Here is a 23,473-nt window from a genome sequence, read left to right on the forward strand (position 1 = left end):
TCTCAATAATTGGTGTTTGGTTGTTTTCCTATCCAGGGCCGGTCCTGTCATGAGGCAGAGTAAAGCAAGGGCCTCAGGCATCAGATGCTGAGAAAGAGAAGGCTGAGCAGCACCAGGCTGTTCCATTTGCCTCACAGTTTCTTCTGGGACCCCTAATCTGACCTCATATGGTAGAAGATGCTATCCTGTCACTGATATCAAAGTAAGATTCAGCTTTCGATCCAGTCAGCTGGAGGGGGTGTCGTCCTTTGCCTTAGCAGCAAAACGTCCTATGGCAGCCCTGTTCCTTCCCTGAGAGTCTAGGAAGCAAAGATTACCGGTAGATTTTGGATCTCAACACCTGACAAGTTTGAGTGTACTTCTTGTCCTAGACAATAAATCAGGGTTTTTCTAAAGTGGTTGATATTGATCCTCAAGGCTCAATTGGACTGTGCTAGGGGATGAATAAAGACCTAGGGGTTGAAAGGGAGTCAAAAGGGGCCTAGGGATGGAAAATAAGTTTTAGTAGTATAATGCCAAAAAGAAAAAAGGAACTATGAGCCTCAGAAATAAGGGACACGGGCAGGTAGAGTGTGCCCTTCCTTTGCCAGTGACAAACATCTGTGTTTAGTAAGATCACAATACAACAGTTTTCCTTTTTTCACATTTTATAACTCTTAGTAATAGAGATGGATAATTAATAAATATTGATATCTCCTGGCTTTATTTCATTTACATTCCTAAGAATATGAGCTGGGGTCCATGACAACTTTATAAGCTCACCAAGGGGTCAGTGATAGATGCCATAGATGATAAATGACTTTACAGATTCCCATTGCTGTTATTAGTAGCACAACTCCATAACCACACAGTCAAAGAAAATACAATCTCCTCTGAACTCTAGGGATCAGAGATCAATAAATCTAAAATCAAGTAAAATAGCTTTAGTAAAGGTCTGGGGAAAACATTCCTTGCGCCCAGCAGGAAGTCTTGTCAACATTTAGAACTTAAATTGAGAATATTTCTTTATTACCATGAGAGAGGGGAAGGAAAAATCCATATCTTCTGAGACTATGCATCATGAATTATTTTGCAGCATTTCAATTTATGAATATTTCTTCTCACTTTTTAAAATATTTTTATTCCAGTTTTAAAGATAAGTGCTGTGCAGCCTCATTGCCGCGTCTCCAGATACACGCTCGGGAAGCCAAAATGTGTTGCAGTGCAGTGGAAGAAGAATTATGTAAGAGGCTTTTTGATTGATTGTCTTTGCCACTCATAAATAAATCAGTTGTAAGATGTGTACATCCCTCATAATTTCCAGATGAAGAAGAGGAGTTCAAACAAGGTGTTCTTATATTTGCAAGTGGAGCGTAGTTTTGCCCACATAATTCTTTAAAAAAATAAAAATCATCATCATCCCCTCAAGAGAAAAGCTCTAATCTCTTTGCACCAAGGTGTCTGAAAACACAATGGAAAGATTTTAGCTGTATACCCAAGAAAGAGGCAGGTGGTCATTTTGCATAGTTTGGGGAAAATAGTCAAGGACACAGAAAGAACCTTGAACCAGAGTATTCAGGGATGTCAGGAGAGAATTGTGCACCAACACCCAGCCTTAACCAAGAGAAAACTCCAGGTAGATCAGACAAAACTGACACCTGATGAGGTGATGCTCCCTGACCACTATGGATCCAGGATACAAGCTTCCTTTATCCTTGCTTTGCCTGATCTCCATCTTCAGCTGTGCAGGAGCCAAGTTTGACACATAATATCCTATAGCTCTTAATTACAAAGCAGTGGCAGGTTGCCCAGTTCCATCCCATGGGCAAGAGCGCTTTGATGCAGGGACTCAGCCAACCAACATGGTAGCCCAGAAGCATTCATTGGTATATTTAGAATACCTACTTTGCATGTAACACTATGCCAAGTCCAGCCAAGTCCGTATTCCATTGGCACTACTGCTGTGAAACAGACATTGTTTGCTTGCAGAGAGAGCAAAGGCACTATGATCAATTGAGGAATACCATGTTCCACAAACTGGTGTAGAATTCTAATTGCATTCTATTCAAGTTACTGCGAAGAGTGCAGGGACACATGTTGAAGGCTCCACAGACTCTCCCAGCTCACTAAGCCCTGTTACTCCTTCAGCTTCTGACACTTCCTTTTTCTGGGCTTCTCCATCTTCTCCCTCTGACCGTATATTGTCATCCCACCACCATTCTCTGGGCTCTGAGTCTTCTGCCCTTCTGCCCAGCGGCTTCCTCCCTCCATCCCTCTGCATTCAACTACTCCCTGACCTTCTAGGTCATAAAGCTATTGTGTCCTGGACATTATCATCTGCACTGATGAAAGCTATATAGATGGAAGGGGCAGACCTCAGGCCTAGGAGCCAAACACAGCACCCTAGGCCTCCGCATTTGGCCTTCGGGACTCTTCACAGGCCACACCTCCTCCCAGCCAAACCTGCAATGGCCTCCTTGAGGGTTTTGAACCTGGCTGGAATGTGTCCTTGCACTCTGATGCGGGAGGACAGAGCATGCTGTTGAAGTATGCATAGAAACTAAGCAACTCTAAAATGGCAAAATTTACATTCAGTGCCACATCCACATATGCCTCTGGCCTCACCCACCACTGGCAAGTGCCCCTTAGGAAGTTGCTCAGAAGAAAACACAGCCCTCAGGTTGAAGAGAATTCCCCACTGATATTGGTTGGACGTGGGTGGTGCTGTGGTCTAAACCACAGAGCCTAGGGCTTGCCAATCAGAAGGTCAGCGGTTCGAATTCCAGCGACAGGGTGAGCTCCCATTGCTCAGTCCCTGCTCCTGCCAACCTAGCTGTTTGAAATCACGTAAAGTGCAAGTAGATAAATAGGTACCGCTCCGGGGGGAAGGTAAATGGCATTTCCGTGCGCTGCTCTGGTTCGCCAGAAGCGGCTTAGTCATGCTGGCCACATGACCTGGAAGCTGTATGCCAGCTCCCTCAGCCAATAAAACGAGATGAGCACTGCAACTCCAGAGTCGGCCATGACTGGACCTAATGGACAGGGTCCCTTTACCTTTACCTATTGGTTGCATACACACCATCCATTTAAAGCACATGACACCGCCCAAAGAATCCCAGAAACTGTAGTTTGTTAACTGTACTGGGAATGGCAGCTCTGAGAGAGGCAAACTACAGTTCCCAGGGTGGAATTGTCTGCTTTAAACGGGTGGTCTTTCTGGAGCCACAGACAACTAATGGCTCCATAATACTTGGAGGAATGCATCTCCTCCTAAAGCATCACTGAAACCAAATCTTGCTTGGAGATCCTGCCTGTTGATTTCACAGATCCAGGATAGGATGATGCCTGTGTCTGCCTGCTGTGGGAGAAAATGTGTAGACAGAGGCTGTGTAGGATGAATAGAGCAGGCAGCAAAGTGACTGCATATTCTGCTATTTTTAGGAATTTATGGGAAGAGAAAGGTTTTCCAGCAGTAGCCCCAGGAGCACAGGGAGGCAGTGGCTAATCTTGCAGATTCCCCATATGAGGCCCCTGACATCACTCTGGATTCACACAGCTGTAGATTGCAGGATTGCATACCTACAGTCAATGTGGTAGAGCACATGTGTTGCATGCAAAGTGGACCAGGAGCTGGAGCTGGTTTCTCCAGTTATCTGGAAAAAAAACCTTGGAGAGTTGCTCCCAGTCAGCACAGAAAATGTTAAGGTGACCAATGCCTGACTCAACTTAAGGTAGCTTCATCTTTTCAAGCATACTGAAGATACATTGCAGGAAGATATATGGGCCTCTAGAGAAAAAGGGACCTCCAGCTAGATTAGTTAGAATGAGTGTAGAAGTTGGTGGTTTCTTGGTTTAAAAGGTACACCTTGCTTCCTTCAGTTGCACAACATGATGTTGTGGTTTGTGCAAACCCACAGCCTGCCCTGCCTCGCCAGCCTCTAAGGCCAACCTTCATTTCACTCTATAGACTTTCTGCATAATTAGGGACACTGCTGGTCCCCACTGATTCATCAGTGAAATGTGGACTTGAATAATTAAGCTGCAGTTGGGCAGAGGCATCTCTTTAGAGCCAGAAAGTACAGAAGGCAATTAATGAGTTTCATTATTTGGTTTGAGAAAAAAACAACTTCTTCATATATATTTTTTTCTTCCAGGAGGACGTCTCTTTTCATGGCTTCCGGCACACAAATGAGCTGCTTTATGGGTGGCAAGGAATGCTTTAATGTCTACGCTCGAAAGCTAGTATTCTCTTATAAATTCCAGATTGCAACATCAAGTGTGCCACATGAGTGATGCCTCATTAAAAGTATCAGAAGAAGCCATTCTCTTGTCTGTCTTTTAGTGTCAGCAACTGCCTTGCAAAGTCTTGTTGTTGCCAGCAATTAATAACTACCCACATCTGCCCAAGTTCTAGCAAAGCAGGGTGGTTTTATTAATTAAATGGTCGCTCTGGTACCTGCGACATCTCACCTCATGCAATGTGTGTGTGTGAGCGCATGTGTGCACGCATGCTGGAAATACATAATGCCTCCCCCGCTGCTTTTCTATCACAAACAACCATTGGCAGCTGGGATGGCCAATGGAACTAATGAGGAAGGATAAATAGGTAATCAACAGAAATAGCTTCCTGGCAAATTTAGAGCAAGTATTTGAAAAATAGTCTGCTTATCGCCAGGTACGTTTCTATAACTTTGGCCTTTGCTAGTGCTGAGCTGAAAGTGTTCCCAAGGAACAGTCTCCCTCAAGAGATTGTGGACTCTCCTTCATTGGAGGTTGTTAGGCAGAGGCTGGATGGCCTTCTGTCATGCATGAGCTGGCTGAGATTCCTGCATTGCAGGGGGTTGGACTAGATGACCATTGGGTCCCTTTCCAACTCTACAATTATACGATCCATTCCTGCCTGAATTGCAGGAAGAAATGTGTCAAAGCAGACCTGCAACGTCAACAGCAACCAGGGATGAATGGTCCCCACTGGAGCTGGTAGGGCAGTTGGTGAGGAACCAGAGCCAATGAACAATTTCATTTTGTTTTGTCCCTGTCCTCCTCCTGGCTGAGTTCTGCAAGATCAACGCTGAGACTAAGGAGAATGAGGTTGCAAGAACACAGGGAAGTGATGGCAGGCTGAGGTTGGTAGGGCAGTGCCCCATCTGCCCTAATGGAGCAGCCACCACTGCTGGCAACATTTAGGGAGAACTTGCTGTTGCAGTTGAGATCCTTTGAGCGATGGCTGGCTGCCATTTTCCTTTCCCGCAAGTGCCCAGGGACCATGCTAGGTTGTCTTAGAAGAATGCTCTCAGTAGTTTTGGGGAAGTATTAAGTTATACACTAAAACTGGGAGGGACCAGGAGGATGTCCAGGCAGTGGCTGGTAGGGAGCAATCCCATCCTACTCCTCTCCAGTCTGGTGGGGCTTTAAGGAGTAGCTAGACAATCACCACATCTACACCCCATTTTAGGGGTATCCACCAGCTGCCATCAGTGGGGAGCTGACCAGCCGCACTTCCGCCCACTTGGCAGGTGGAAAGATGAGCTCTACACCAGTGTAATGATGCAGGCAGGAGAAGGATGGAGCCAGGAGGGCTGGCAGAGGGAGACCTCCACCAAGTCCACACACTTCAGCTCAGTGCAAAGGGGGTTTGGAATGATCTGCCAGCCCCTCGCCAAATTAATTCATCCTTAAAAGTTGGCTTTTAAAAAAAGCGGCATTTTTTGCTCATTTATATATTTATTTTGTTTCTAGCATCACAAGGGACCCCAGGGTAGGGTACAATAAGCAATCTAAAACCATAAGAATAAAATCATAAGGGGAAAAAATCCAAATTGTTAATCAATACAACCATATGATAAAACTAGGGCCATTAAAACAGATCAGTAAAGCAGACACCGTTAAAACAGCGAACTACATTTTAGTACCCAGTCTAGACAGAAACATCCAGTAAATCCCTGAGTGAACAACCTTGTTTTCAGCTGGCATAGAAAAGCAAAAGTTAATTTATCCATTGCGTTACAGAGTTCTTGTTACGTTGTTCCTCTCCCCTTTACATATGTCATTTTCTTGTTTCTCTTTTTTATTTTCTCTTTTTTTATATCACTTGCTTTCTTCTTTTGCGTGAGAAGCAAGGATGTTTGACACAGAATGGTTTTGCTACGTATCATCACAGGAGAATATTAATTAAAATATTTAAAAAGGGAAAGAACAAAAATCTAAAAAGAGAAGAAAAGCAAGCAAAAAGAAACGGAGCTGTCCTCTCTCACTTGGAATACTCAGATATGATCAATATTTCCTAAATTATGGCAGTACATGCATCTCCAGGACTGTTTGAATAGTTTTCAAAAACATCTCAAAACGTGCACCCTAAGAGGTCTGAATTATTCCAACACACTAGCTAGAAATCTGAAAACTTGTACACATTTAGCCCAAGACATTTGGATTGCAAAAGAAGCCTGAAAGGCTATCTTTCATATCACAGAGCACAAAATGGAAAGCACTCAGAAACTTGAAATTTAGGACACAGGTAATCCAAGAATTCAATGCCTTCCTAAGCTGATAATTCCATCAGTGCACAAAATGGGCAGAATCTAAGTGGGGGTGGACATAAGGGGTCTGATGAGAGAAAAGCACAGCTGCCACCACAGTGAGATCCCACTAGCCTGAGCCACATTGGGCTCTAACACAGGCCAACTCCCCTGGCTGCTTCCTAGCTAACAGACAACAACAAGCATCTGAACATCAAGGGCTGGTGGAATGAAGACCAGATCCTTACCCAACTCCCATGACAATCCTGCTTCCCCATTGTATAAAACTAAATAAAGCTGTGGCCTGTTTTAACCCACAAATGAGTCTTTGTTTCACTTATTCCTGCCATGCTAATGACCTGCAACCTATGACAGCTGCACAATACAAAATTCAGAAACAGGGAGGCCTTCCAACAAAACCATGTGCAGGACTGAAGGCTGAGCAGTGGCAGGTCCACTCCTCCTTCATACACTTCAATAAACTGGGTGGTAGTGGTTGGGGGTGGCCGTGTTGGCTTCCAGAAGCATCTAGCTATGCATATTCATACTGGCAAATAGAGTTAACAACAACAACAACAATTCAAGTTATATACCAGCCTTTATCAAAGTATCTCAGGATAGAGTACATTAGAAACACACCATAAACCATCCATGATAAAAAGATAATAAAAACACGGTAAAAAAGTATACTGTCAGACAGCCTAATAGTAAAATAATCATAATAATAACAGTCATCCCCCCATGTGTATGTTTGTATATATGTAGGCATAGACACAAATCTGGATCATTTCCAATTAGGGTGCTGGACCCTGACTTACCTTTGAGTTCACCACTTCCAAGGAGACATTCTGAGGCATAGCACTTGGAACTGAAATGAAAAGGGGGAATGGATGAGACTGGGAAAACCGTAATTAAAGTTACATGTGCCAATGGCACCTTTTCTAAAAAAACCTATCTTCCTTACCTCCTCTAAAAAACAACACACACAAAAAAAATCCTTCCAGTAGCACCTTAGAGACCAACTAAGTTTGTTCTTGGTATGAGCTTTCGTGTGCATGCACACTTCTTCAGATACACTGAAAGAAACAGAAGTCACCAGACCCTTATATATAGTGAGAGGGTGGGGAGGGGTATTACTCAGCAGGGTGGTGAGAATGGGTGATTGGCTGATAGGTGTGGTAAACCTGTTGATGACTGTTAATGACTGCAATTGGTCTTACAGGAAAAAGCAAATTGCTACACGGCAGGCGAAAACCCAAATGGCTACAGCCAATCAGCCAAGTGGGGAAAATGACAGATGACACTCGACAGCGTAGCAAGGTCAATCGTAAGATGCCCTAAAATTAGGGAGAGGTGGGAGGGTGTTCCAATGCACGAGCCAAAAGAGGAAGCTCTGGGTCATGTGAATGGGTTTATATAGGTTCCTCGATCCATTTAGACTGCACCCCATTGGCCAGATTAAACCCAGCAACGAGGGACCTACCAATCAGGTGTTGTGGCTATCCAATAGACCCACCCACAAACAGGAGGTCAGTTTCCAGATCTCACTGCAACACATGCCTTCTTTTAGGGAGGACACGATTTAATGGATAATATTTTAACAGTGCTCTTGCTGTTTTATTACTGATTAGTGTTTTTATGACTGCTGATTGTTTTACGACTGGCTTTTTTATTGCTGCTTCTTGATTTTTCTTATACCTTTTAATTGATTGTTTTTTATTACTGTTGATGGCTGCTTTGAAAATGTATTCTAGTAGTAAAAGGCAGGAAGGAAATGTGCATGGATCCCCTACCTTTGGGATCAGGGATGTAAAACATTGGCCGTTGCAATCAGCAGGATATTTGTTAGCCAACAGAGTAAATTAGATCTTCTCAGACGAACATGCGGATTGGAACAAAGCTATCCTTTGGTTTTCACACTTCTTTAAATTTTGCACATCAAAGTGCAAGTAGATAAATAGGTACAACTCCGGCGAGAAGGTAAACGGCGTTTCCATGCGCTGCTCTGGTTCGCCAGAAGCAGCTTAGTCATGCTGGCCACATGACCCGGAAGCTGTACGCCGACTCCCTCAGCCAGTAAAGTGACATGAGCAACATGAGCGCCACAACCCCAGAGTCATCTGTGACTGGACCTAACGGTTAGGGGTCCCTTTACCTTTACCTTTTACTTTCTTGTGGGCTTCCCATAGGAATATGGTTGGTCGCTACAGGAAGCCAGATGTTGATTTAGTAGGACCTGTGGTCTGATCCAACACACACAGTTTCCAGAACCCTTAACAAACTACACTTTCCAAGATTCTTTGTGGGAAGCCATAGGCTTTAAATGAACAGTGTCGATGTGACCCACATTTATCCTCCTACCCCATTTAGACTGTTTTTTGAGTTTAGTTTAGTTTTAAATATATTGTCTTTTAATGTAGTGGCTGTCCTTTATAAAGATCGTGAACCACATGGAGGACTCAGTTCAAAAAGCAGGGTGTAAACCTACTAAATATTATAACACAACATAATGTAAAATCTCTTTGAACCTGTCTTAGACATGAACTGCTATCATGCAAAATGTAGAATGGTAACTTTTATCATGGAGGCACCGGCAAAGCTTGAAAGCTGATTTGCGTGTACATTATATCAGCTGTTTAATTCTGAAAGATCAAGCTGTTATAGCACCAAGATTGAGATTTTAATTAAAGATCAAAGCAATCAGGGTGTTATAAATAAGAACAAGATGCACCTGTTTTCTCAAATGAAATGTTTTAACATCAAAAGTTGACCTCAAACACTGGTGTGCGTATTTACATGTTAAATAGCTTCAGTTGCTGCCTTGCACAGTTTGGGGCAAGCACTGACAACTTTGAAAGTGTTTTCATCCATAGGTGATCAGCTTCACGTAAAAATATTCTCATTAAAAACATATATCAGGCAGTTTTATTATGGAGAAATCTGGGGCAGAACCACTCCTCAAGTAGAAGCAGATGACTCTCAGCTTCTCTTAGTTTCTCATTTTTCCCACCCTTCACTTCACTCCATGACACTTTAGAATTTCTTTTTAAAAAACAAGCCTTCACAAGAATCATCTGCATCTTTTCCCTAATATACCCATTTTTATATGCAATTTTGTCTTACATAATTCATGTGCATGTGTGTTATTTTCACTAATGCATGTTTTCCAGTGGACTTTCCAATGTATTTTTGGCCGCAAAATTACGTCACAAAAGACAAAGAAGTGCAAGTTTCAATGGATAACTGTGTAAAAACCAGCTCAAGTAGTACAGCACATTTGAAACCCAGTCAAAATAATCTGGCCAAGGACACAACATATGACAAGGGCACAGGAACGAGCCAGCAGTAAATCGCACTGAACAAGCTGGAGTCCACTTTTTATTAGCAAAACAGGATCTGCACAGGGGTGTCCAGCCTAATAACCACATCAACTCAGGTCTTGCCCTTATAAGGAAGTAGCCAGGACTAAAGGTCCCAGCCTCCCCACAGCCATCCATGTCTCCTCCTCTCCAAGGTTTTCCCCAAACAATCAGAGACTAAGTCTGTGTGCCTGCCTTTGCTTCTCCCATTTTATGCCTCTCTTGGTCCCACTAGCTGTTGACCTGTAGGGCCACAGCTTCCCTGTCCCTGATGCAGACAACACTGAGCTAGATGAACCAACTGTCTCAACTGGCTTAAGTCATCTTCCTGTGCTACTTAATTATAAGATTTTGATGAATTCAGAATAATTCTGTACATTTGGTGATGACTATTAACATTCTCACACTATTTTGAAGAGGCGGATGATGAGATAGACCCCTGAGTTGACAGCATCTCTGGAAAGGCCCATTCTTCAAACAATCTGTCCTACTTTTGAGAAATGAGCACATATTTACAACTAGCAAAAGAAAAAGTAAAAGTTGCAATGTGATTATAGATACAGTTATTGATTTGTTTCATGCTGCTTTGTATTCCAGCCATTTCATATGGCAGTCTCCTTTTTATTATTATTATTCTGGGCAGACATTGCTGCATAGTGTACCAGTTCTTGAATGGGTCAATCCTATTACTCTGAAAGATCAATAAGAAGGAATTATCCAATAAGCTCAGAGACCAAATCACATAGAATTACTGTTCCTCTCCCGGTTCTAGGAATTGTAAAACCAGATTGTGAGAAATAACTAGATCAAGGAAAATATTAACGGTTCAAACCAATTATCATGGTCGTATATATACTGCCTTAATGTGATCAATCTGCCTTGTCCATTCCTGTCAATTTCTTTATTGGTTTTACCCAAAATAGTTGTTCTGGGGGTTTTACTTTGTGAAGTCCCCCTTTAGGGCATTCCCTGCTTATTTAAAATAATAATAGCTCCACAGAGCTATTGCTAGATGGAATTAACCAGGCAATGAAGCATCAATAGCCAGCCTGCGAGAATTTAATTGCTGCTTTTTTTAAAAAAAAAATGTCACAATATAACCAAACCACATATTTTGGGTGCTAGTTAACTACTTGGTTCACTTCTCAGAAAGTTGTCCAGGATAAAGTTCCAGGCTCGTATCTTCACTGAGGGATAGAAGAGAAGAGAAGAGAATGGGAGGGGCAATAATTTGGTTCTCATTTTAATGCCTAATTTGCCCTTCCTGGATCAATTATTTTGACATGTTTCAATACTACTTGAGCTGGTTTTAACACAGGGGACAGAATTCAGTGAGTCTTGTTATAAAACAACAACACATTTTAACGTTTTAACGGTATGTTGTTGGGACTTCATGTGAACTACCCAGAAGACTCTGTTGATTGAGAGGGCAAGTGTTTTGCATCAATAAGCAAAGTGTATCATAAACTGCCCTGCTGGTATTATAAGTGCATAGAATAAAATAAAATATATTCTTCAATTCAGCCTGCTGTTGTTAATCTGAGGTTATCAGAGCTCTCTAGCTCATTAGCAGACCTTGATGTTGAGTGGAAGGTTTTCTTTAAAAATATTCGTCTCTTGATGCTTTTCTGCTCAAGAAGAATTAAAACTTTATGAGCTAACTTTCTAAATTCCTCCATGAATATGAATCTCCCTTTTTCTCCTGGAAAGTCAAAGTTCAGTGCTGAGGCCATCATCCTGGTCTTCAGAGTCTCAATTCAATCTCCATAAATTAAGTGCAATATAATTTTTTCACCCAATTGTGTTGGTGTGTGTGTTTTGTTTTCATAATTATACGCATGAGGTATTTTATTCTGCCAAGGTCTGTTTTGTAGTATAAAAAGGTATCTCAATTAGATGGATAGGTGAAAGTGCCACTTGAAAATGTATTAGAGAAATGTCAACGGTGGAAATAAATAGACCAGCTCTCCAACGGTATCACAAATTAACTTTTACAAGGTAATAAACAGTGCTGCTTACAATAACATCTGTAAAGAGGTTTGATCTACTTAGCTTTGAAAAGGATATTTGAATGGCTATCTCAAACAGTCCTCTGTGGTTACTGAAGAGGTTTTATTCAAGTAACCACAGGTTATCACTGCGAGGCAATCAAGGGAGAGCGATCAATTCCAAGTCTTTCTGCCATCACCATCCCACATTCAAGTTGGGGTCAGGCCAGCAATTACAAGGGTCAGGAAATGTGTGAAAATATGTATAAGGACACAAGGCCTTTGGGCAAGATGCAGTTTGACTTACTTTCCTTTGTATAAAACAAGCCCAAAGGAGGCCCCCAACCCGCTCACAGGTCTTTGTATGATGAGTGGAAACAGTTGGTCCTGGCAGCAAGTATTAACCACTCTCAATTCCAACCTGATAATTGCCACCTGCCCAGATTTTAACTTGTCTGAATTAATTTTAAGATTTATTTTAATTAATTGATGTCTGCTTTTATGCATATTGTGTTGTTTTTATGATGTTAGCCGCTCTGAGCCCGGCCTCGGCTGGGGAGGGTGGAATACAAATAAAATTTTATTATTACTATTAATTACTACTACTACTACTACTACTATTAAGAGTCTGTTGGATCAGGCCAATGACCCCTCTAGTCCAGCAACCCATTCTCACATTGGCCAGCCAGCTGCATTAATTCGAGATTTGTTTTAAATAATTCAGTACATTTTTTAAAAAAAATATACATTTTATCTCAAGGTATACATTTCTGTATTCTAACACACACACATTTTAATGCCTTAGGGTGCTTTTTTTGGAGACAAGAACTGTATCTGAAAATTTGGAGCAGTGTGAAATCTGAAGGATGATTGGGTTCTGATCTGTGTATTAGTCAGGCAGGTGCGGATTATTTTGGTTCGTTTAAAAGTGCAAACTGAACAAATTCTCTTCCACCCCTCCTTATCATACCGAGACATCACATTCTGACTCAGTGATCTGGAATACAGTGGTACCTCGCAAGATGAATGCCTCGAAAGACGAAAAACTCGCAAAACGAAAGAGTTTTTTGTTTTTTGAGTTGCTTCTCAAGACGGATTTCCCTATGGGCTTGCTTCGCAAGACGAAAACGTCTTGCAAGTTTGTTTCCTTTGTCTTGCAAGTTTGTTTCCTTTTTCTTAAAACCATGCATTCACTTCGAGGAGCAACTCATAGCACGCGGTGTGGTAGCCTTTTTTGAGGTTTTTGAAGACTTTGGTGATTTTTGAAGCTTTTCCAAAGTCCGTGCTTCGCAAGACGAAAAAATTGCGGAACGAATTAATTTCGTCTTGCGAGGCACCACTGTATTAAGGAAATACTAATGACCAGTGGTCAGGGATGATGGGAGTTGTAGTCCAACAACATCTGGGGACCCACAGGTTGAGAACCACTGAAATAGGCTATTTTAATGGTTCCGGAATCCAGATCTCCAAACCTGCAGATACTTTCTGGAGGCTAACGCTTCACAACCATTTCAAAGGGCAAACCTGAGCAAAGGGCTGAGCCAACCTACCACTCTGTCTCAGTCAATTCATAGGGTTTTCCCCTCCTCCACAGTGGGCCAATCCACCAAGCATTTGATGCATGAATAGCAATTCACAAGGGCAGTGCTTGGCATAAGAAGAGATGCAGACTGTACCACTTTCTGCCCATTTACCCCCTTCCTCTCTCCTGTCTGTATATTATTTGCTCTGCCTTACCATCCGAAAGGGTTCTGACTGTCAGGTCTTCAGTTGAAACTCCAGGTCCATAACGATTGTAAGCCAGAAATCGTAGGGTATATTCTGTGAATTTCTTCAGTCCTTCCAGCTTGTATGACAGATCATCAACTTCTATATTCTGGGCACAAAGGAAACAGCGAAAATTATTACTGCACCAAATTGTTATTACAGATAATATTAGCTAGATGCCTTCATTTTTGAGGCCTCCTAAAAACTTCTTTATTCCAGCTCTAGCTGGTGAGGATTTTGAGAACTTATCCCATTTCAGATGGATTCTGCAAAGAGGACTTGAAGTTGCAATTGAACCCTGCATTTAATTTAGCCAACTAAATTTATGAATGATTCCCTCCCTCCCTTCATTGTTTTTTTGCCCATGTGTTCATTTGCTCACCTGTTCTTTCCCAGTAACTACTTCTGTACAGTACAGTCTATAACCTTGGACTGGACCATTTGCATAGGCAGGGGGTTCCCACGTAATAAGAATTGAGGTAGGTGATACTGATACAGCCCGCAGGTTTTCTACCGGTCCTGGAACTTGCACTGTGTTGAAAGAAACACAAACAAGAATTAAGTTATGCAAAAGCGAAGCTGGGATTTAAGAGTTTTGGGGTTGTCTCGAAGGGAGTCCTTCCACCCATGAAAGGAGTCCCCCACTCCCATTTGTAGAAGTGTTCTTGATCTATCACAGGCACCTGCTAGTGAAAGAGGAAGGGAATTTCAATTATTGCATCTTTCCCCCTGTAATCCTGTGACAACATTCCTCAGTAAAGTTGGGTGTGAGGCAATGTGGCTGGATTTGAATGCTTTAAAATTCAGTAACACTGTAACACTTAACTCATATTTTTGTCATTTTGTCACCCCCCCCCCTTACAGATGAAACCCAGTGTGAACCGCACCCCCCTTCCTACGCCCCCCTGGGTCGAAATAAAATAAAATTTAAAAAGATTTAAAAAATTCCTTCCAGTAGCACCTTAAAAGTAAAGGGAAAGGGACCCCTGACCGTTAGGTCCAGTCGCGGACGACTCTGGGGTTGTGGCGCTTGCCTCACTTTACTGGCCGAGGGAGCCGGTGTACAGCTTTTGGGTCATGTGGCCAGCATGACTAAGCCACTTCTGGTGAACCAGAGCAGTGCACGGAAATGCCTTTTAGCTTTCCGCCGGAGCAGTATCTATTTATCTATTTGCACTTTGACGTGTTTTTGAACTGCTAGGTTGGCAGGAGCAGGGACCGAGCAACAGGAGCTCACCCTGTCGTGGGGATTCGAACCACCGACCTTCTGATCAGCAAGCCCTAGGCTCTGTGGTTTAGACCACAGTGCCGCCTGTGTCCCAGTAGCACCTTAGAGACCAACTAAGTTAGTTATTGGTATGAGCTTTCGTGGTCATGCACACTTCTTCAGATACCCTGGGTGGTGGAGAGTATTGGGATGTTTCAATGTTTCTTTACTGTGAGCAAGAAATATTAATTATTGCTTTCTCATTATCCCTCGCATTTGAGGCATTTGTATAGTTAAATGCCTTTAACAACTTCCTGTTTTCTTTGTAGGAAAAAAGACATAGCCAGGCATGCATTATCCATTTTGCCTCCCGTGCAGCCTTTAAATGTAAAAAGTAGAAATCAATGAAAAGCTGACAGCCTCATGTCATAAAACACACACAATACAAATGGACTTTAAAAGGCATTTAATATTAATACTCAGTTGTGAAATCAATAGAGTGAGAGTGTTGGTTCTTCAATTCCCCAAGCTTTCCATTTGGTTGCAAGACAGGCAGTTGAACTAATGTGCTTTGTTCCTCAGCGTGCAGAAAGTCTTCAATAATTCCATAGATTCCCCACTGTTAAATAACAATTTACTGAAAATTAACATTTATGGTCTGCTTTCCCTCTCCTTTAAAAGTTCCTTTTGATTTGAGGGCTGTGTCGGAATCTCTTTTTTTACAAACTGTACATTAGACTATTCCCCAAGAATATAGAATTGTAGAGCTGGAAGAGACTCAAGTCCAACTTCCTGCCAGTGAAGGACGCAACTACTGGAGCCATAACAGAAGGCCATCAAACCTCTGTTTGAATACAGGCGACTCCCCCACTTACGCAGGGGTTACATTCTGGACCCTGTGTACATAAGCAAAATGCACACAAGTGGGGGAACCCACTGCAATACATGCAGCTTCCCACCCAACAGCTGTTGAGTAGGGTAGCATGGCAGCAGTGAGAGCTCCCATGTGCCATTTCGGAACCTTCGGAGTCTTTCTTCTGGACTTCTGGCTCACTGACATCCTCTTCAGGCTCTGGGGAGAATCTCCCCCTAAGCCACAAGGACTTTCCAGCTCTCTCTCACTATTTCAGGTTAGAATTGATGGCTGGATGGATGTCCTGGCACTGTGCAACAAGGTTGCGAGTGAGACCATTGTGCGCAAGTGGGGAGATGCCTGTACTAGGGCTCTGCACCCCACACAACAGAGGCCTGAGCCAAACTGAGTATATAAAGAGTGCCTCAAATAAGTTGGGTACACACAGCTGTGGATCACTGTGGGTCAGGTTGGAGTGGTCCAGAGCAATCGGTGGCCATTGGGGTTGAGGCATCAGGCAGGAAGGTGAGGCATGCAGTGCACATAGAATGTTGGGACCTACCTGACCAGTGGCTGTGTCTTCCTAGGAGAAGGTAGACCCAAGCCATGGCTTTCCTTCCTGCCTAGTGCCCCACAGGATAAATGCCCCTGATCAACAGCTGCAGGAAAGCCGCCACTCCTTGTCCTGATCCTCCAGACTGAAAGCACTGCCAGCATCACCCCTTTATGAAGCCATTTGACTTTATTCATAATAGAGAGAGCATGCCTTGATAGTGTGTGGGTGTGCGATTCCTCCCCTCCCCTGCTTCATCTCCTTCTGTCTCCTTGCACTTAACAGCTTTAATGACATTTCTATAAAACCCGCTTCTGGGCTTCTGTGGGGGTGATGCAACTTCAAAAGACTTGGAGGCAATGTAATTATTAATGTAATGAAATCCCTGCTCCTTTGCTCTGAACATGTTTAGAAGACACGACAGCTATTTGGCAAGGGAGAGAGAGAAAATAACAACACACACACACACACACACACACACCTTTGCTGATGATCCATACAGGTTGGGATCCTCATTCCAAGATCCTTATGTTCAGGACTGTTCCAAGACATTTTGCTGTCTCAAACAAAGCCCAAGATTACCCTTGTGATATAGGGATAGCACAAGTGGCTGTGGTTTGGGGGGAATGGTGTCATGAGCTAAATTAGGACCCTTGTGGGACCAATTAAATATCAAAGTGCTTCTAAGAATATATTTCACATTGGGGCACCTTTAAATGAATCTGGCAGGTGGGCTGGATCCTTCTTTTCCTCTTCCTCCAGTGGGCTACATCTGGAAGGTCGGGTGGAAACACACACTTGCCAATCACTTGATGCTGCAATGACATCAGGCAACCCATTTCCCCGTCCCCGCAATGCAGTTTAACATCAAACAGTGCAAGCAAAGCCACAGTACTACGCAAGTCCCAATGATCAGGTTCTAGAAAATGCTGTGCATGGGGCTATGCATGGGGCTGCTCAAACCCCCTTTTGGCCTAGCTACATACTTGGTCTGCCCCTATATTTGGCATGCCCCACACCTGAGATCATATAGGACAAATGGGTGTGGCTTGGTCAAAATGGTCTTATGGGGCAATTTATGATTACGATTATTTTATTATTATTATGCAGTTTTGTATGTTTGCTTTGCTGTTGTTGCTGTTCAGTTTTAAATTATTTGTATTTTATGCATTGTGACCAATTGTGACGGCTTATAGCTTTTAGCAATAAAGATTTCATTCATTCATCCTTCTTCTTCTTCTTCTTCTTCTTCTTCTTCTTCTTCTTCTTCTTTATTAGCTTTACATACCACCCTTCATCTTAGGGTGGTTCTCAGAATAAAACACAGGATAAAAAAAAGTAAAAGCAAAACAGCAAAACAATAACCCCAACTTCCCACCAATACATTTAAAAGGCTGTAGAATATTAATCAGTCCTACACCTGGTCAAAGAGGAACATTTTTCCCGGTGCATGAAAATATATACACTCTCCATGGGAGAGCATTCCCTACACAGAGAGCCACTACAGCGAAGGCCCGTTCCCATGTTGCCACCCTCTGGACTGCACGTGAAGGAGGAGCACAAAGAAGGACCTCAGATGATGAACAGAGTCCGGATCAGTTTATATGGGGAGAGGTGGTCCTTGAGGTTATAATTGGGGAGATTGTAACTGAGGAAGGCAACACAGCTCTTGAAACCCTCCAAATCAAAGACTGGCTGGGAGAGGAGGAGATTGATAATGCCATTATGGAAAGAAAACATGGTTGGGCCATATCTGCTGAAAACATCAGAGACTCCTCGTTCCCTGACTGAACCACAACAGGGATGATTACGCTGATTCCAGCTCTGGTATTCAAAAGATAAGAAGTTCATTACCCCGCTGGCAGATTTAGGCTAGTGCACAGAGAGCTGGAAGAAGACAAATAGATTTCCATAGTAGACCATCAAACGGGAGTTTTGGAATAATCTCAAAAGCATCTAAAATTGTTTGTGTTCTCTCGCGAAGGGAGAGATTAGATCTGTTTTGCTTTATAGTAATTGCCAAAGCCTTTCAGATTATGTCAGGCCCAAAGTGAACAAAACACACAGCCAAGCTACTCAAGGCCCGCTTAATCACAACCATCCTTTGATGGACCTAAAGATGAAGAAGGGAAATTGACCGTGGCCTTTCAGCCAGTTTGAAGTGTGAAATATTTCATATGGAGAAGATGATGTGTCCCATGGTTTAAAAAAGAAAAAATCGAAGGAGAAAAACCCAAACAACCTGCTTGCTGAAAGAATCTGAAAGCTAGAAGCTAAATCCTTCTTTGAGTTATTATGGCACAGAGGCTGGAGTCAAAAAACAACTAGCATTTTCCCAACAATACAGTGCTCTTTAAAAGCCAAGTCCAAACCAAGTTGTTGAAAGGGGATCCAAATGTTAGATCAATGCAGCAGTAGCTTGAGAATCCTTAAAGCACAGATTAACAAGGTATTTATTATGTACTAGTCATGGGCACACTGCAATAATAGGGAAGCTTTGGGGTCCAATGAGCTATGATCCTCTCTCTCTTGATCCCTGCCACATAACTTCCTGACAGTGAGAGCTGTTCGACAGTGGAATTTGCTGCCAAGGAGTGTGGTGGAGTCTCCTTCTTTGGAGGTCTTTAAGCAGAGGCTTGACAACCATATGTCAGGAGTCCTCTGATGGCGTTTCCTGCTTGGCAGGGGGTTGGACTCGATGGCCCTTGTGGTCTCTTCCAACTCTATGATTCTATGATTCTATGATTCTATGATCCTATGATTCTATGATCTCATTGATCATTTACCCTCACTTATCTATCTCTTTCTCTAAAAACCACACTTTGAATGCGGTTCACTAGACTTGTTTCCAGCACTCTGGAGTGCATATTCTGTTTTCTTTTCTTTTTCTTGACTGCTGAAATCAGCATGTCGTGGAATAAGGCACTTTCTGAAACTTCTAACTTGCCTTGGGTAGCACTGGGATGGAGAACCTGTGGTCCTCTAGATGTACTGGTGGGCTACATCTTCCATCTTCCCAGACTACTGGACATTCTGGTTGGGAGTGATGGGAACTGGAGACCAACAGTGATCCCAACCCCTGAAGCTGTGAGTGGCTGGAAACAGTGTTGGAGATACAGGAGAACTGCTGCCAGCAGAGGCAGATTTAGGGCAGCACAACCAGTTGCCCCACACTGGGCATTGAGCTGAGGGGGTGCTATAGGGTGTTGCAACTACGTAATGGAAGGCATCTGTCAGTTGTATATATGAGATTTCTTTAAAATATTTGAAAAGTTCGCTCCAGGATGGTATCCAGTTATTCTCCTTCTGCTAGATGATATTTTTTCCAGTCTTCAATTCCAGGCATCTCAAATTCATTTTACTTCCACACAAAAAGAGGTTCTCTGAATACTATTATCAATAAAAGTCAACAATAGTCTTCCTCCTGTCCAGCACACCAGCTTTGCCTCCAATCCCGAGAAACAATATATTATTGATCTTTATCCCCTCAAGGGTCTCTTCACTGTGGTCATATACTAAGGCAGGCACCCATAATTGTTCAGTTTTTGTTTATTCATTAATTAATACACAGGTCCATATCTTCCAATCCTGTTTCCTTTTGGCCAAGGTTTTCCATCCTAATTACCTGTTGATTGTTTTCTGTTACTCTAAACTGTTGTAACCTTAGATCAGGTGACAAAGGTATTGAGTTGCAAATTCGCAATCTTGAAAGGGTGGTAGCTGTTAGCTGTGCTATTTTTCTAGAAAAAGAGGTGCTGGAACTCACCATGAATGCCTCCTTTGATCTCTTATGATGGCAATGGTGCCCACCTGAGAGATGCTGAAACTGAGTTCTGGCGAGTTCCAGCTGAAAAAAAGCCCTGGCTGTTAGTCTTTCTCTGAACACAACCGTGAACAAATGGCTCTCCAAAAGAGCTGCATAGCCTTAGGCAGGCTAAGGCAGACTGGAACGGGGGAGAGAGACACTGTTTTGTTTTTGGAGTCAGTTCTTCTGGTCGCTTCAAACTGTGCAATACAGTGGTACCTCTGATTACAAACTTAATTCGTTCCGGAGGTCCGTTCTTAAGCTGAAAGCGTTCTTATCCTTGTTATTCTAAAGCAGCAATGCTGCAGCAAGCAAAGGCTCTAACAGCTCAGACAGCTGCTAGTGGCTGTAAAGCCAGACAGGATGTGTGTGACTGCTGCCATGGAAACAAAGGGGCAGTCCATCCTTATTGAGCACAGGATATGAGCTCAGTGTGTGTCATATGACCTGTACAGGATGTACATGGGTGGAGTTTGGAGTTTCTCTCTGTTTGTTGAAGAGAGCAGACATCTTTGACTGTATGACTGCTATAGACAGGAATAAAAAGCATGTAGTTACATTTCTGTCTGTGTCTGATTCCCCTCCCTGGGGATATGCAGGGAGGAGGAGAAGGAGGAGAAGCAGTTGGTGTGTTTTTCTCACAGCCTGAGGAAAATCGCCGGAACAGACCTCGTGTTGTTTTTCCTGCCGGGAGTCGCCGGAGGGAGGTCAAAGGAATTCAGCCGGTGCCTGGAAAGATAGGCACATACCTCTGACCGAGCCTGAATTTATAACAGTGGTAGCAAGAGCCAGATGGTTTCTTCGATCCATGGGAGTCTGCATCAAGGAGTGGCAGAGCTGCTGTTTTCATCCCTCTCCATGGAAGCCTGACATGGGGCTGATTCTCTGCAGCCAGGAGCTGACCAGAGGAAGCTGAAAGCCAAGCTACGGAGCCCAGGTATGAGATTTTCGGGCTTAGACGAGTGAATGCAGATTGATTCATTCTCTGCTTCAAGGGAGCCGTGTTTGAGAAAAACAGCTCCGAGAGAAGAGAACTCTGCATTCCAAACATTCCTGTGGTTAATCCTGTCCAAGGAAAAGAATGCAGTTGCTTAGCAACACAGGCCAGTTTCAAGATAAGGGCTGTAAAGTCACACAGTGCCTCGGAGAGGCGAAAACAAGTTTTGTTATGACTTAGGCCCAGAAGGAACTGTTGGAAAGGGACTTTCCAAAGCGGCCAGTGTAATAGCTGCCAGGTGCACAGAGTGTAAACAAGCCAGCTATTGGATTTTAGAGGCTTGTGTTTGAGAATCAGTGCAAGGACTCAAAATGGATGCTAAGAAGGGGGGAGCCCTGCCTTCTCCGCCCCTTTTGACCAGTGACAATTATGCATCTTGGTCTATTAAGATGAAGGCCTTGCTGCAGAATCAGAGACTGTTTGGGGTGATTGAGAACCCCATCCCTCCAGCACCAACGCATGCTTGGGAGTCACAGGATGTGAAGGCCAGAACTGCTATAATTCTGTGCGTGTCAGACTCTGAGCTTATTCATATACAAGATTTACAGCACGCGAGAGATGTTTGGGACACGCTGAGAAGGACACATCAGAGAGATGCAGGTTCTTCAGCGTTGCTGTATTTTGAGAAGCTGACCAACCTGAGGCTTGCGCCTGATGGAGATGTTCAAACGCACCTGACGGAAATGAAATTTCTGCGTCAACAGATGGTGGAACGCAATTTCCGTCTGCAGGAGGAAGTGTTTTGCTTCATGGTGATCAACAGCCTGAATCGGACTTACGAAACGGTTGCCAGTCAGCTGGGGTCTCTCCCAGCAGCTCAGCTAACGTCGGACAGGGTCTTTGCCGTGGTTCTTTGTGAACATGACAGACTCGCCGCCCTGGAAGTCAAGGACAGGGGGAGACAAGAACGGAGTTCTGACACCCCCACTGCTACAGCTACTGGAGAAAATGCCGTATCTTTGAACGTTGTCCGATGCTACAATTGTGGACAGACTGGGCATCTTCAGCGGTACTGCAAGAAGCCACGTCAGAACAAGGGAGCCAAGGGAAGCTCCACAAAGTCTGAGGCGTCAGGCAGAGGACATGCCAAGTCACAGACGAAGCCTGCAAAGGCTTTGATGTCGAAAGGAACCAAGCCAGATGTGGAGAACGCTTTTATCATAGACACTGGGTGTACATTTCACATGACCCATCGTAGGGATTTGTTTTCGTCGTTTAAGAAGCAAAGCTTCGTTGTACAACAGGCCAACGGTCAAGAGCTGGAAGCCACCGGAATTGGGACTGTGTATCTTAAAAGTCAGAACTTGACTATAAACAATGTTTATTTGGTTCCAGAGTTGAAGTATAATCTGCTCAGCGTATCGCAGATTGCCAAAAAGGGACTAAAACTGTCCTATGATGATCAACACTGCGAGATCTACAAAGATGGAGAGTTGTATCTTTCTGCCGAAGAGAAAGATGGACTATATTTGTTGACTTTTGATCAAAGTGATTACATGGAATGTAATTCTTGTGATTCTAACATGATTTCTTTTGCAGGTGTAGCCAAGAAGAACGCCAACCAGGTCACCTCGAAGGTCGACAAGGCATTTCAGCGGGTGTATGCTGATGTGATTGGTCCTTTAGCACCATCTAGAGGCAATGCAAAGTATTACCTAATATGTGTTGATTCTTTCACAGGTTTTGTATGGATTTATCTTTTAGAGAGACCGAAAGAAGCCTTAGAAAGGTTTAAAGAGTTTTGTGACAAGGTTAAAAAAATGCATGATGCTGACATAAATTGTCTTTGCACAGATGAGAAGCCAATTTTTCTTTTACAGGATTTCCAGAGGTTCCTGAAGAAGAAAGGGATAAGACACAAAATTGCAGCTTCAGAAGAAGCTTGGAACAGATGTGTCTGTGTTAGGGTGAACAAAGAATTGCAAAAGGGAATGACAGTGCAATTGCTTAGTTCACATCTGCCACATGAGTACTGGGCTGAATCGCTAACGTCATATTGTTATACGTGGTTGAGAAAGTTTTCAAAAGAGTTGGGAAGTTCTCCTTTTGAGAAACTGTTCCACAGAAAATCTTCTGTTGCCCATTTCAAGGTTTTTGGGTCTCATGTGAGGACAGAAGCTCCGGGTGGAGTAAAGAATGCCAGAGGCATTTTTGTGGGTTATGAAAAGGGTCTCTACAGAGTAATTTTGTCTGAATCTGGTCAGGTGATTCTCACAAAATTTCTAGAGAGTGCTCCTGAACAGGAGCGAGTGATTGTTCACACATTTCCCACAGGTAATGATGATTCTGATGATGATGATGATGATGTTGATTTTGTTGAGTTCAGTAGTACTGATGATGACAGCGATAGCTCAGACAGCTCAGTTGTCACAGTCATTGAGAGGAAATCTCACACAATGACTAGACCCTCGGAAGAGGAGGAAGACGAACCACTGTTTACAATTGGTACT

At 43.2% G+C, this 23,473-nt stretch overlaps 1 protein-coding gene across 3 annotated transcripts in view; it reads right to left on the reverse strand.

The window, feature by feature from the left end:
• The window catches only part of DCC (DCC netrin 1 receptor), a 944,701-nt gene that overhangs the window by 210,781 nt on the left and 710,447 nt on the right, over positions 1-23,473 (reverse strand). For all 3 annotated transcript variants that reach the window (XM_081881357.1, XM_081881356.1, XM_081881358.1), the window contains exons 10-12: positions 13,991-14,139; positions 13,579-13,717; positions 7,313-7,362 (exon numbers count right to left, since the gene is read on the reverse strand). In XM_081881357.1, the coding sequence (XP_081737483.1) occupies positions 7,313-7,362; positions 13,579-13,717; positions 13,991-14,139 (338 nt within the window). The remainder of the gene's footprint in view (positions 1-7,312; positions 7,363-13,578; positions 13,718-13,990; positions 14,140-23,473) is intronic.

The sequence above is a fragment of the Podarcis erhardii genome (genome assembly GCF_964252035.2).
Source record: "Podarcis erhardii genome assembly, chromosome: 11".
NCBI lineage: Eukaryota > Metazoa > Chordata > Lepidosauria > Squamata > Lacertidae > Podarcis > Podarcis erhardii.